Source organism: Oryctolagus cuniculus, chromosome 5 (assembly GCF_051225735.1).
Source record: "Oryctolagus cuniculus isolate XC-2025 breed Fujian yellow rabbit chromosome 5, ASM5122573v1, whole genome shotgun sequence".
Taxonomy (NCBI): domain Eukaryota; kingdom Metazoa; phylum Chordata; class Mammalia; order Lagomorpha; family Leporidae; genus Oryctolagus; species Oryctolagus cuniculus.
The window spans coordinates 23,755,787-23,767,980 of record NC_142871.1 but is presented as its reverse complement, the minus strand read 5'-3'; the positions used below and the strand labels follow the sequence as shown (position 1 = coordinate 23,767,980).

Below are 12,194 nucleotides of genomic sequence, written 5' to 3'. Positions count from 1 at the left end.
TGCTGGGCTCTTAGAAAATCTGATGAGAATGAAAACTCCGCTTTGGGGAGCTGAATTCTGATGTTTACGTTAAGGTCTTCATTAGTCTCACATTTCAGACCTTCATTTAGTTTAAATGAGCAGGCAGAAGGCATATTGCAGGGAAAACAACAAGACGCTAGATTGCCTTACGTTTGTTTATTGTTTTTTTTTGAATAGCTTTTCCTCTAATGGCTTGTAATTCCAATTTCAGTATGTGGTTCACATGTTTTTGAGAAGTCTACATGTCTTTGATAAGATTGACCCCTGCCCTCTGTGTTTTTGTATATGATGGGCTCTGCAGTGCCCATTTGTAGCAGTCTCAAAGATTTGTGACTCTGCTATATTCTGCCAGCATTATTCTCTCTTCCTGTTTAGACTATAGATTTTCTATTTTCTTAAAGATTATTCTTCTTTCGTGCCTAACATACTTCTTTATGTATAGTATGAGTTTAATATGTGTTTCAAAGCTTTTATTTTTTGGTGGAAATTTTTTGGGGAAAATTATATACTTTAATGCTACCTTAGGATGGGAGAGAAGTTGACTGTTTTCTTATGAACATGAGACAACCATTTTACTGGCCATTTTTTACTCTTGACTCTTCAAGTATCTGGAATTATATCCCCTTCTATTAATTACATCCTCTTCTATATCCCCTTCTAGCTCAGAGCACACAACTTTTCTTTATTTTTTTAAGATTTATTTATTTTTTATTGGCAGTCAGAGTTACACAGAGAGAGAAGGAGAAGCAGAGAGAGAGAGAGGTCTTTCTTCCACTGGGCTACTCCCCAGTTGGCCACAATGGCCAGAGCTGCACTGATCAGAAGCCAGGAGCCAGGAGCTTCCTCCTGGTCTCCCATGCAGAACACACAACTTTTAATATAAATGTTCAGGGGTGGGCATTTGGCCTACAAGTTGAGATGTCACTTGAAAAGCCTGTGTCCCTTGTTGAAGTGCCTGGGATTGAATCCTGCTCTCTATTCCAGCTTCCTGGTAGTGTGCATACTGGGAAGCAGCAGCTGATAGCTCTAGCACTTGGGTTCCTACCACACTTGGGAGATCTGGCTCTGCATGGACTTCCTGGTTCCTGGCTTTGACCCTGGTCTTCCGGAATTAGGGGAGTGAATCAGCAGATGGAAGAGCAAGTGTGCACTCTCTCTCTCTCTCAGTTAAAATAAACAAATATTTTAATTAGAAAAAATAAGAGTTTTATTTTTGTAATTGTTTTGCACCTCCCTCCTTGTTATAGCTGGAGCTGGTCCTCTGTATGTAGGACAAAACTACAATTTACATGCATTTGTTGGATGTGCGATTGGGTCCTTCCACCTATCTTCTGGCATGGAAGATGCATAAGTTTTGTGATAGGTTTCTAGCCAAGAACTCTTTTAGCTCGGTGGCTAAGCCTTGGGTCAGCAAAATAGCCACATATCCAGTGCATGAAGTGTGTGGTTGCCAGGTGTCTCTCCTATTAACTAAAAGGACATTCCCACTAACTTTCATGATGTAAAATAGTTATACAGAAGCGATCACTGTCATCTTTCCCTTACTTGGTCCTTGCATTACCGGCCTGCAAGCCTGGGCATATGCCTACCTCAGGGCCTTTGTACTTTCTGTTCTCTCTGCCTAGATTGCTCTTTCACAGATAGTTTCATGGCCTGATCCCTCACTTCCTTTAGATTTTTGTTCATATATCAGTGTCTTTCTACAGTTTTGGCCACTTAGATTAATCATTACCAACCATCCATCTCTTTTTCCTATCTATATTAAATTGATATAGTAATTAATCATGTCTTCCTGTGCCACAGTCCTGCTGCAGAGTGACAGTGTTGCTCCCATCATTGAGAAATGAAGTGCATTCTTTTATCCTGAGCTGTCCTCATGACTTGGCTGAAACCATAACTTCTGACAAAAGTAGCGTACAAACTCCAGAGCTCTGCAAAAGATGCTAACCTTTGGATACATGTGACCATTTGTATTTAAATGAGTTATAATTACATAAATTTAAAATTCATTCCTTTAGTCTTTTCCAGCTATATTTCAAGTGCCAGATCACATGCAACCAGTGTTTACTGTGTTGGAACATTTCCTTCAATGCAGAGTTCCACTAGAGCCTATACCTTAGAAAATTGTGCTATTTGGGAACACTAACCAGCATGCTGATGAGGCCCAGTGCAACCTATTGGCAAGTAGGATCCATGTAGAGAGAAACTTTGGTATCCTAGCCCATGGGTAGCCATGATTTCCAGACAAGTGCGCAAAGCCATTTTGAATGGGACCTCCAGTCCCATGTAAGCCATAGGTGATTAAAGCCTCAGACGTAAATCTGGGTAGCAACTGCTTAAATTGCCAGCCCACAGAATCATGAAAAATAAATTAGTTAAGTGTAATAAACAATAGTAATTGGATAAACCCTTCCTTTCTAATGACTGGCAGTAGGTTATTTTATTTTATTTTATTTTTTTAAAGATTTTACTTATTTATTTGACAGGTAGAGCTACAGAAAGTGAGAGGGAGAGACAGAGAGAAAGGTCTTCCTTCTGTTGGTTCACTCCCCAAATGGCCGACATGGCCAGAGCTGCCCCGATCTGAAGCCAGGAGTCAGGTGCTTCTTCTGTGTCTCCCACATGGGTGCAGGGGCCCAAGGACTTGGACCATCTTCTGCTGCTTCCCCAGGCCACAGCAGAGAGCTGGATGGGAAGAGGAGCAGCCGGGACTAGAACCGGCGCCCATATGGGACTCCGGCGCTGCAGGCAGAGGATTAACCTATTGCGCCATGGTGCTGACCCCTGGCAGTAGTTTTAAAACTGTATCCTGTAAAGTTGCCTCGTGGGTTAGATTATGGAAAACAGGGAGCAGATAGAATGAACCCATACCACCTCTGACAGTGAGATCAGTTCCTTATTTATCTGTAGAGAGAAAATGATATTTGGCATTAATAAAATCAAAACAACTGCAGGCTGAAATACTTAGCATGGATTAGTAGCTGATAGATGATAAAATGAAACTTTACATCTAAAGATTATTACTATTAATTTGCAAAATTGGTAATTCAAATAATCCAGAAATAGCGGGAATCAATCTCAATTTAGGATGAACAGATTTTCTGCCATAGTTTGTAGTCCTACTTAGTATTTAAATCTGAAAGTATTCCTTCCTTTATTTGTCCCTCCCAAGCATTTACTGAGTGCTCTCTTTGTATATATGCTTAGGTACTGTGGAGGATTTCAAAGGCCTCAAATCTGAGTCTTACCCAGGGAGAACTCACAGTTTAACAGAGGGGACAGATGCATGGTCATAGTGTACCAGGTCCAGCTGTGATGGAGGGAAGTGCTTGGGAAATACCAAGTGAGGGCATCCACGTTATTACTGAACATTCTAACTATGTGGAATGAGTTGCTACTTTGCAAATGTGTGGGGATGGAGACTAGAAGAGAAACAGATTACCTCACATTTTTTTTGGATAAAAAACATAATTTATTGTCAACTTTATAGAAATATCATCCATATATCATAAACTTTACCTCTTTACAGTTCAGAGGTTTTTAGGTTATTCACAGAATTATGCAATCACCAATGCAATCTAGTTTTAAAGCATTTTCATTCCCCCTAAGGAGTCCTTGTATCCATGGCTGATCACTCCCCATCTCACCCCTGCGTCCCCCTGCTTGAAACAATGACTAATCTACTTTGTCCCTCTGTAGACTTGTCCCTTTGGGACATGCCATGGTAAATGGAATCATATACTATGAGATTCATGTTTAGCTTTTTGCTGCTTTCACTGAGTAGAGTGTTTTAAAAATTTTTCTATGTTGTAGAATGTATCAGTATTTGTACATTTTTATTAGTGAATCAGATTTCGTTGTATGAATTTACCACATTTTGTTTCCATAGTTGCTGCACATTTGAATTGTATCCATATTGTGGATATTATGAAGAGTGCTGCTATGAATGTTCATGAACCCATTAATATGTTTACCTTTAAAAATGTTTATTTAAAGGCATAGTGTTGAAGGGTTCAGTGAAAGAGAGACAGACAGATACACTATTTGGTGAGTCACTCCTCAAATATGCACGACAGCTGGTGGACCAAAGTCAAGAACAAGAAATCAATTAGGATCTACTAGATAAACCCAATTACTTGAGCCATCTCCTGCTAACTTCCTGTATTAGCCAGAAGCTGATAATGGAACCAGAGCCAGGACTTGAACCCAGCCACTCTGATATGGAATGCCGGCATTCCAAGTGTCATCTACCATGCCAAACACCTGCCCTGAGTAATCTGTTTCTTTTCTAATCTCTGTTTCCACCCATTGGTAAGGTAGCAGCTCATCCCATATCATTTTCGGTTCTCTTCAATATTTATGCACAGGTGGAATTGTTGGGTCATGTGGTAACTCTGTCTTTAACATTTGGAGGAACTGCCAACCTATTTTCTAAAGTGGCTGCATCATTTTACCTTCCCACCAACGATGCATGAGCGTTTCATATCCTTCACATCCTCACCAATACTTGTTATTGTCTGGAAACAGAATTGCTTTGGATGAAAATATAAAGTCATTAAAATAGAAAAATTCCAATTAGATTATGTTATACTCATTTAAGGAGGCCCTTAAATGACATGTGATATTAGAATTTAAAGCCGAATATTCTTTGTAGCTCTGTATACAAAACAACTCATTGGAGTCTAATTGCCTTATCATTAATGTTCACCAGGTGGTTGGAAAATGCTGGTTTTCTTTTATGTCTAATTGAGAAGTAAAGGGTGGTGAAATGATTATATGCATAATGCTGTTGAAAATTAAATCTATTTCTGACATGCAATTAAATATAATTGAAATAGGACAAATTGAACAACAAAATTAAATTTGTAAAATAGATTATGAATAGATATTATTAAATATATGTTGTTCTCTAGGATATTGGGTAGGGAGATGGCATTGGGGCCATCCCCCATATTTTTATTTACTTAGGGTGCTTCCAACGTGTGCATGCTTGTTGGCATATCAAAGGATTTCATGAGACATTCCCCAGCCGGCACCCTGTGCCGAGAGAATCTTTTTTATGAAGCATGAGAGTTTAATGTGGTCAGGAGGGAAAATAGATTCTCTAGTCCTGTGGGCCTTTCTTATACTCAGACTTGTTTTTTATGAACCTAGAAAACCTGACAATGATAATAATAATTAAAAAAGCTAATCCGAGAGACTGTTCTTCCTCCCTCAATTTGTTCAGCTCTTCAGTGGCTTCCAGGGCCCATTATTGGTTGTTTCAGATGCATGTGAAGCCCACAGTGATCCATGATCTGGCCTCTGCCTGAATCGTAAGCCACAGTTGCAAAGCTCCTGGGTGCTCAAGTGTCATTGGTTCCCTCCATGTGCACACTGTGAACTCCCATATTCCACTTCCCTTCAGTTTCCTCTGGTGGAAGCACCCTTTACTCTCTGCAAGACTCCACGTAGGCACCATCTCCACCTGGAAGGGTTTCAGAACCTCCAAGACTCTGCTGCATCCCAGGCACATCCTTAATCTGGATGCTTTGTGTACCGCAGTGAGGGAACCAAAAATGTCGCTGACTTCACAGAAGCTATGTTTCATGAGAGAGCTTGGACTTAATAATTGATTTCCTGCCTTGCATAGCAGAAGATGTCAAACCCAGGAAGTTTAAGATGGGCAAGCAGAGTAATGGGAATATAAAAGGACGAATGAATAGGATGAGTAGGCTTCGTTGTGAAGACCTTCAAGAGGATAGAATTTGTGATATGCATATCTGAGAGAAGAGGCAGACAGACAGTTCAAGAGATGTCTCTATTGTAAGAGCATCCATGTTAATTGGTAAAATTCCAGCCATAAGAGAGTTTGATAGGTTATTTTTCCCAAGTGCCTTTTCCATAGACAAAAGCACAATATGTCCTGCATGTCAGGACACAAAATATTTGAGCCATCATCTGCTTCCCAGGCACATTAGCAAGGAACTGAATTGGAAGCAGAGTAGCCAAGACTTGAACCAGCACTTGGATATGGGATACAGGAATCCCAAGCAGCAGCTTAACTCACTGCTCCGAGACACCCACCCCTTAACTTGTCTTTTAATTCAATTTTCTCACAAGCTTTCTGAAGTGCTCTTCAATTTCCATTTGGAGTCCTGTAATTCTTAGAATAGATCCAAGACCAATCTCCCCTTTACCCTCGTCTTCCCCACACTCCTACCAAATGCTCATTGTATGCATTATGAGGAGTGCAGAATTCCCCATCGGGAAGACTGCACCCAGGTCCTCTGGATCATGTCATCTTTTTCCACCATGCAATCTGGGCTCCCTCTCTGTGGAATATACGCCCAGTAATGAGTTCTATTCCCAGAGGACCAACTCAGCTTCTGTTCTTCCTTCCCAGAGTCAACATACTCCTTTATTCTTCTCAGTTTCTTCAAAAGTATATTTTTTATTTGTTTGAAAGGCAGAGTGACTTGGAAAGGGGTGGGGGAGGATGGGAGAGAAGGAGAAAGGGAAGGAGGAAGATAGAAATCTTTCATCTGCTGGTTGACTCTCCAAATGTCTACCATGACCAGGCTGAAGTAAAAAGCCAAAAGCTCTGTTTCTGCCTCCAACCTGAGTGGCAGGGACCCAAGCACTTGGGTCAGCATCTGCTGTCTTCCAGGGTTTGTATTAGCAGGAAGCTGGATCAGAAGCAGGGGCAGGACCCAAACACTGCCACTCCTATATGGGATGCAGGCCTCCTAAGCTTAACCTGCCGCACTAAGTGTCAGTCCCTTATCTCAGGTTTTAATTTTCTTCCTTATCATTACTAATAGGTGTTTTCTTCTTTCTCTTTTGTGCTAAGTCTGTAAAGACTGAATTATTCCTCCTCTTTGATAAATCAGAGTGAAAATTGTTCAAATAGCTTCACTTTCTCTTCTGCAACTTGCATTAAAGGGGTGCCTTCCTGGTACTTCTGTTCCCCAAAGGAGAAATCAATCACAGTCCTTGCACACCATTGTAAGCACACTCAGTGGGTACATTAGTGTTTGGAGGATAAGTATTCTTGACCATGAAAATTTTAAAAGATAATATTGCCCTCACTGTTTTCAATGTTGTTTTTTAAAAGAATTGTTTTCATTTATTTGAAAGGCAAAGGGACAGAAGGAGAGAGGGAGGGAGGGAGGGAGGGAGGGGGAGTGAGAGAGAGAGAGAGAGAAAGAAAGAAAGAGATCTTTCATCTACTAACTTATACCCTAAATGGCCACAAGAGATGGTACTGGGTCAGGCTGAAGCCAAGAGCTTGGAACTCCATCAAGGTCTCCCATGTGGGTGCAGAGGTCCAAGCACATAGCTCAACTTCCATTGCTTTTCCTGGCACTTTAGCAGGGAGCTGAATTAGAAATAGAGAACTGGGACTGGCTCTGTGGCATAGCAGGTAAAGCCACCACCTCCAGTGCTGGCATCCCATATGGGCACTGGTTCAGGTCCCAGCTCCTCCACTTCTGATGCATCTCTCTGCTCTGGCCTGGGAAAGCAGTGAAAGATGGCCCAAGTTCTTGGGCCCCTGCACCCACTGGAAGACCCGGAAAAAGTTCCTGGCTCCTAGCTTCAGATCGGCGCAGCACCAGCTGTTGCAGCCAATTGGGGGAGTGAACCAGCAGATGGAAGACCCCTCTCTCTCTCTGCCTCTCCTTTTCTCTCTGTGTAACTCTGACTTTCAAATAAATAAATAAATCTTTAAAAATAAAAAGTGGGGGGCCGGTGCTGTGGCTCAGTGTGTTGAAGTGCTGGCATCCCATACGGACACTGGTTCTAGTTCTGGCTGCTCCTCTTCCGATCCAGCTCTCTACTATGGCCTGGGATAGCAGTAGAAAATGGCCCAAGTCCTTGGGCCCCTGCACGCACATGGGAGACCTGGAGGTGGCTCCTGGCTCCTGGCTTTGGATCGGCACAGCTCCGGCTGTTGTGGCCATCTGGGGAGTGAACCAGAGGATGGAAGACTTCTCTCTCTGTCTCTCCCTCTCTCTGTAGCTCTTTCAAATAAATAAAATAAATCTTTTTTTAAAAAAAGAAAGAAATGTAGCACCCAGGACTCAAACCAGTAGTATGCTAGTGTCATATCTAGTGGCTTAATTTGCTTTGTCACAACGCCAGCCCCTTCACTGCTATTTTTAAGCAACATGATTTTTCATATCATTATTTTATATTTCCAGGTGGTTTTGAAAGTAAATTCTTCCTCTGCCAACCTGACAATCTCAGTTAAAGGAAGAATTAGCTCAAGATCAATTTGTATATACACATATATTTCTGTATTACAAATCTATTTTTTCCATTGTTCTTATGTCTCTTATTTCCATGTATCAGAAACTTTAAATATCAGAAGATAATCTTTTCACTCCCTGAAATTTCACACCCAGGAACTTTTTCAGAAGCTGCCTCTTTTCAATGAAAGATGATGGAGTGTTTGTCCCCTCGTCTCTGACGATGTCATCCCTTACCGCTCATTGGGGAGAACTGATCTGGGGATGCTGTTGACTTGTGCTTGCTTCACAGTCAGCCCTTGGTTATATATGTGTTGCTTGGAGGGACACATGAATGAAACCAGATATTACAGAATGTTTTGTTTCATTCCATGTCCTCTACTTTGTTATGTATCTTAATTGGGGATTGTTGGGTTCTTTTTATGGGAGTGTCATTTTTTAATCAAAGTAATAGATTATACATAGCTTGAAATTCATCAATATCTTCAGTGCTTATCACCAAAAACAATATTCTGTCACTCTGTCTTCCCCTACTCCTTGTCAGTTTTCATCCCTCCCCAACTATGATTTCATTGCCAGTGGGTCTTTGGTGTTTAGTGTCCTCTTTTTACATCAGATGATTATTCTGGTATTTCTAGTTTATTTGTGAGTGTGTATTTGTGTGTGTGTGTGATTTTACTTTGTGTCAACTGTAGAGGATGAGACTACTCTGTCATTCCAACATGACTTTGTCACATGTTATTAAAAATTAGTTACATTCAGAGGGAATGATTTTATTGTTTCTAAAATACCATTAGAGTGAAATATTTTAGAAAATTTTGAAAGACAAACTTTTCATTATGTGTTGCTAGGGAACTGTACTAAAGGAAAATATTAGAGCTAATAGGTGTTTAAATGTGTAATTTAAAAAAGATAACAACATTAACCACAATTTTGCTTTAGCCACAACATTAAAATATAGCACAGAAAAAAAATCTTCATTTACTCTTATCTTGCACTAAATGGGTTTTGTTGTTTTTAAACCCTACTCAATTAAAGTCTTAATCATAGAACATTTTTAGGTGCAGGGGTGAAAGTTTAGCTCTACTTAAAAGAACAAATGTGCAAAAGACAAACTGTTCTGAGAATCATAGATTTGCATGAAAAAGCCTCACAAGGGAAAAATAGTAATTGCCTCAGCAAGAGAGATGGAACATATTTTAAGATAATTGGAGACTGTCTTTTATGTGTTCTCTTTGGTTTAGTTTTGATTTCCTGTGCTTTAATTTGTTTCTATCTCTAATTTTTTTCTTAGTGTATTCTAAAGAATCTGAAACACTTCTGAGGATCTCATTACTACTTGTGAAATTACCCTCTCTGTACCATTGGATGCAATTTTTTTGTCACTCTTAAAAGAAAAAAGTATCTTAACAGGCTGTTTTAACAATCTGACATTAGTAAAAACCCTAAAAGTACATCTTATGTAAGTTCAAAAGCACTGTAATAATTTCCCTTAGGTGAATATTTTAAAGTTGATTCCTTTCACTATTTTAATGTTTAAGTCTTATACGAATCATATGTTTACTTTTATTTGTATTTCTTATAAAATGTACACTTTCACTTCTAATTTAGCTTAAATGCTGATTGTGAATCATTCCCTTGGCAAGTGTTGTCAGAAGTTGTCCAGTGGAAGATCTTCCATTGTTTGATGAACACATGAGTTACAAGCCCTACTTTGTTTCTCCTTGCACAGGCACTGAGACGTGAGTTAAAGGAGAAGGAATATTGTGTCCTGAATGCTGTAGACCAAGCTCGAGTTTTCCTGGCTGATCAGCCAATTGAGGCCCCTGAAGAACCAAGAAGAAATCTGCAATCAAAAACAGGTGAGAATGATTTCCTTAACAGCACAGAACAGCATGTGCTAGGGAAATAAAAACTACAATTCAGTTACTCTCAGCATTTCCAGTCTAATATTTAGAACTTTTTAAGTGTTACTTTCATCAAATAGTCATGATGTAACAATCTAGATTCTTAAATTAACAAAATGAGATCGCAGTATGCTTCAGTATCATTGTTTTTAATGGAATTTCCTGCAGAACAATGCATGCACCTAAAAAGCATACTATTAAAATAATGCCTCTCAGGTACAGAAATTTATATTTCTTATTTTGAAACAAATCACCTAAGAAAACTGCAAGTAGAATAAAGTTATTAAAAGTACAATTGTAGTTGTATAAAATATTTAAATATCTATAAAGATTTTTTAAGCTTCTGTTAAAATGAGACACTAAAATCCCTTTCTTTTACAAGCTGGCAATAGTATTTGTGTAATTTAAAGTAATGCCCTATAGCATTTATGTACTTTATCCTAAAATTGAAAAATAACTACCTTACTAGCAAATAGTAATGTATCATTTAATAAATTCAAGAAAAATTTATAGTGAATTTGGGATATATGTCTTTATTCTGGTTTCTCCATTATTGAAAATAAAAGAATTCCAATGTATTTTTAAGAATGAAATTGCCATTCAAAGTATTTTTCCAGCATTCACTTCACATAGTAAAAGGAAACCTGAAGGGTTGCCTCGTGGTGCGACCAGCAATGTGAATCATGACCAGTTATTACTTGTAAGGGAAGCACAGTTAGAAACGTCTTTCTTCCACTGTAGCTGGCACTGAGTAAGACAGGTAGCCACTTTTCTGCTGAGCCCTAGCAACAAAGCTCCTCTTCAGTCGGAGTAGATTTCCCATCAAGGCCCTAATTTTCTTGCCTTTTTGAACATGGTTTTATGTGTGCTACCTACACACACACACACACACACACACATGCACACACATGCACTCAGGGTGCGCTTAATATCTCGTCTGGCATTCATTTTTTCTGATAGTGGATCAAAGTCCTTTTTGTTAGCCCACTGGGGACCTATATCATTATGGATTCTTCTACCTTTCATCAAACCCAATATTCTGCAAAGCACTCTTGTTAGTTCTGTCTTTGAAGAAGTGTTTCTTTGAATACTGTGTTATGTATGTTTTCCTTAGACATACAATATGTGTGTAGCCAACATGCATGTGTGTGTGATCTTGCTTCATGCAACTCCTTCTTCTGGACTGCGCAGGCAATATCCTTTGGGACACTCTTGGGCCCAATCCATTCCAGCCACAAATCTTGTTATTGCTGCATTCAAAATATACCAAGTCCAGACTTTTTGACCATTTCCACCATCATTACTTCTCATTGGTATCATTGCAAGTTCCCAGGTCTGCCTGCCCCTTTTAAAAGGCAGCAGCATTTGAAAACTGCAAATCACATCATGTCACTTCTCTGCTGCACACCTCCACGGGCTCTGTTCCTCAGAGAAGTCAGATTCTGTGGCATAGCTCACAGGCTGTCTGCCAGCTGGCTCCGTGCTACCTCTCTGACCTGGGCTCCTGTTACTCTCCCTCTTGTTCTCCTTCCTCCGGTCCCTCTGGCCTTCTGTGGTCTCATTTACAGGCCTTGGCCCCAAAATCCTCCCTGCCTGGGTGCTCCTCCTCTGGGTGCCTGTTGGTGCTCCCAAAGTCCATCGTGACTTTATCCAAGGCCACCTCTTCACTGAGGCCTTCCCCAAGCATCCTCTGCCTCAAGTTCAGTGCTGCTTATCTCCTTTTCCTGTCTTGCCTCATATTTAGTGCCCCACATGCTCTATTAATTTGTTTACCTGTTCACTTTATGAATTCTATTTTGATCTCACTACCATCCCTATGTAAACTCCATGAAGAAAGAGGTTTTTTTTTTTTCAGTAATGTATTTTGTAACATGTAGATTGCCACCTGCTCTACAGTAGGGTTTTACTACATAGTTGCTGAAGGAGTGGGTGTGTCCACTGAGCATTGTCAGGGATAGAGCAGTGTGAGACCTGTATTCTTGAGAGTTTCAATGTATTTGCAAATCAAAACTAGCACAAAGGGGTGAGGATGTAG

General features: G+C 40.0%; 1 protein-coding gene across 15 annotated transcripts in view; it reads left to right on the top strand.

The window, feature by feature from the left end:
- Positions 1-12,194, top strand: part of UTRN (utrophin) — a 580,255-nt gene that overhangs the window by 439,016 nt on the left and 129,045 nt on the right. For all 15 annotated transcript variants that reach the window (XM_089333656.1, XM_089333655.1, XM_089333653.1 and 12 more), the window contains one exon: positions 9,985-10,114. In XM_089333656.1, coding sequence (XP_089189782.1) covers positions 9,985-10,114 — 130 coding nt within the window. The remainder of the gene's footprint in view (positions 1-9,984; positions 10,115-12,194) is intronic.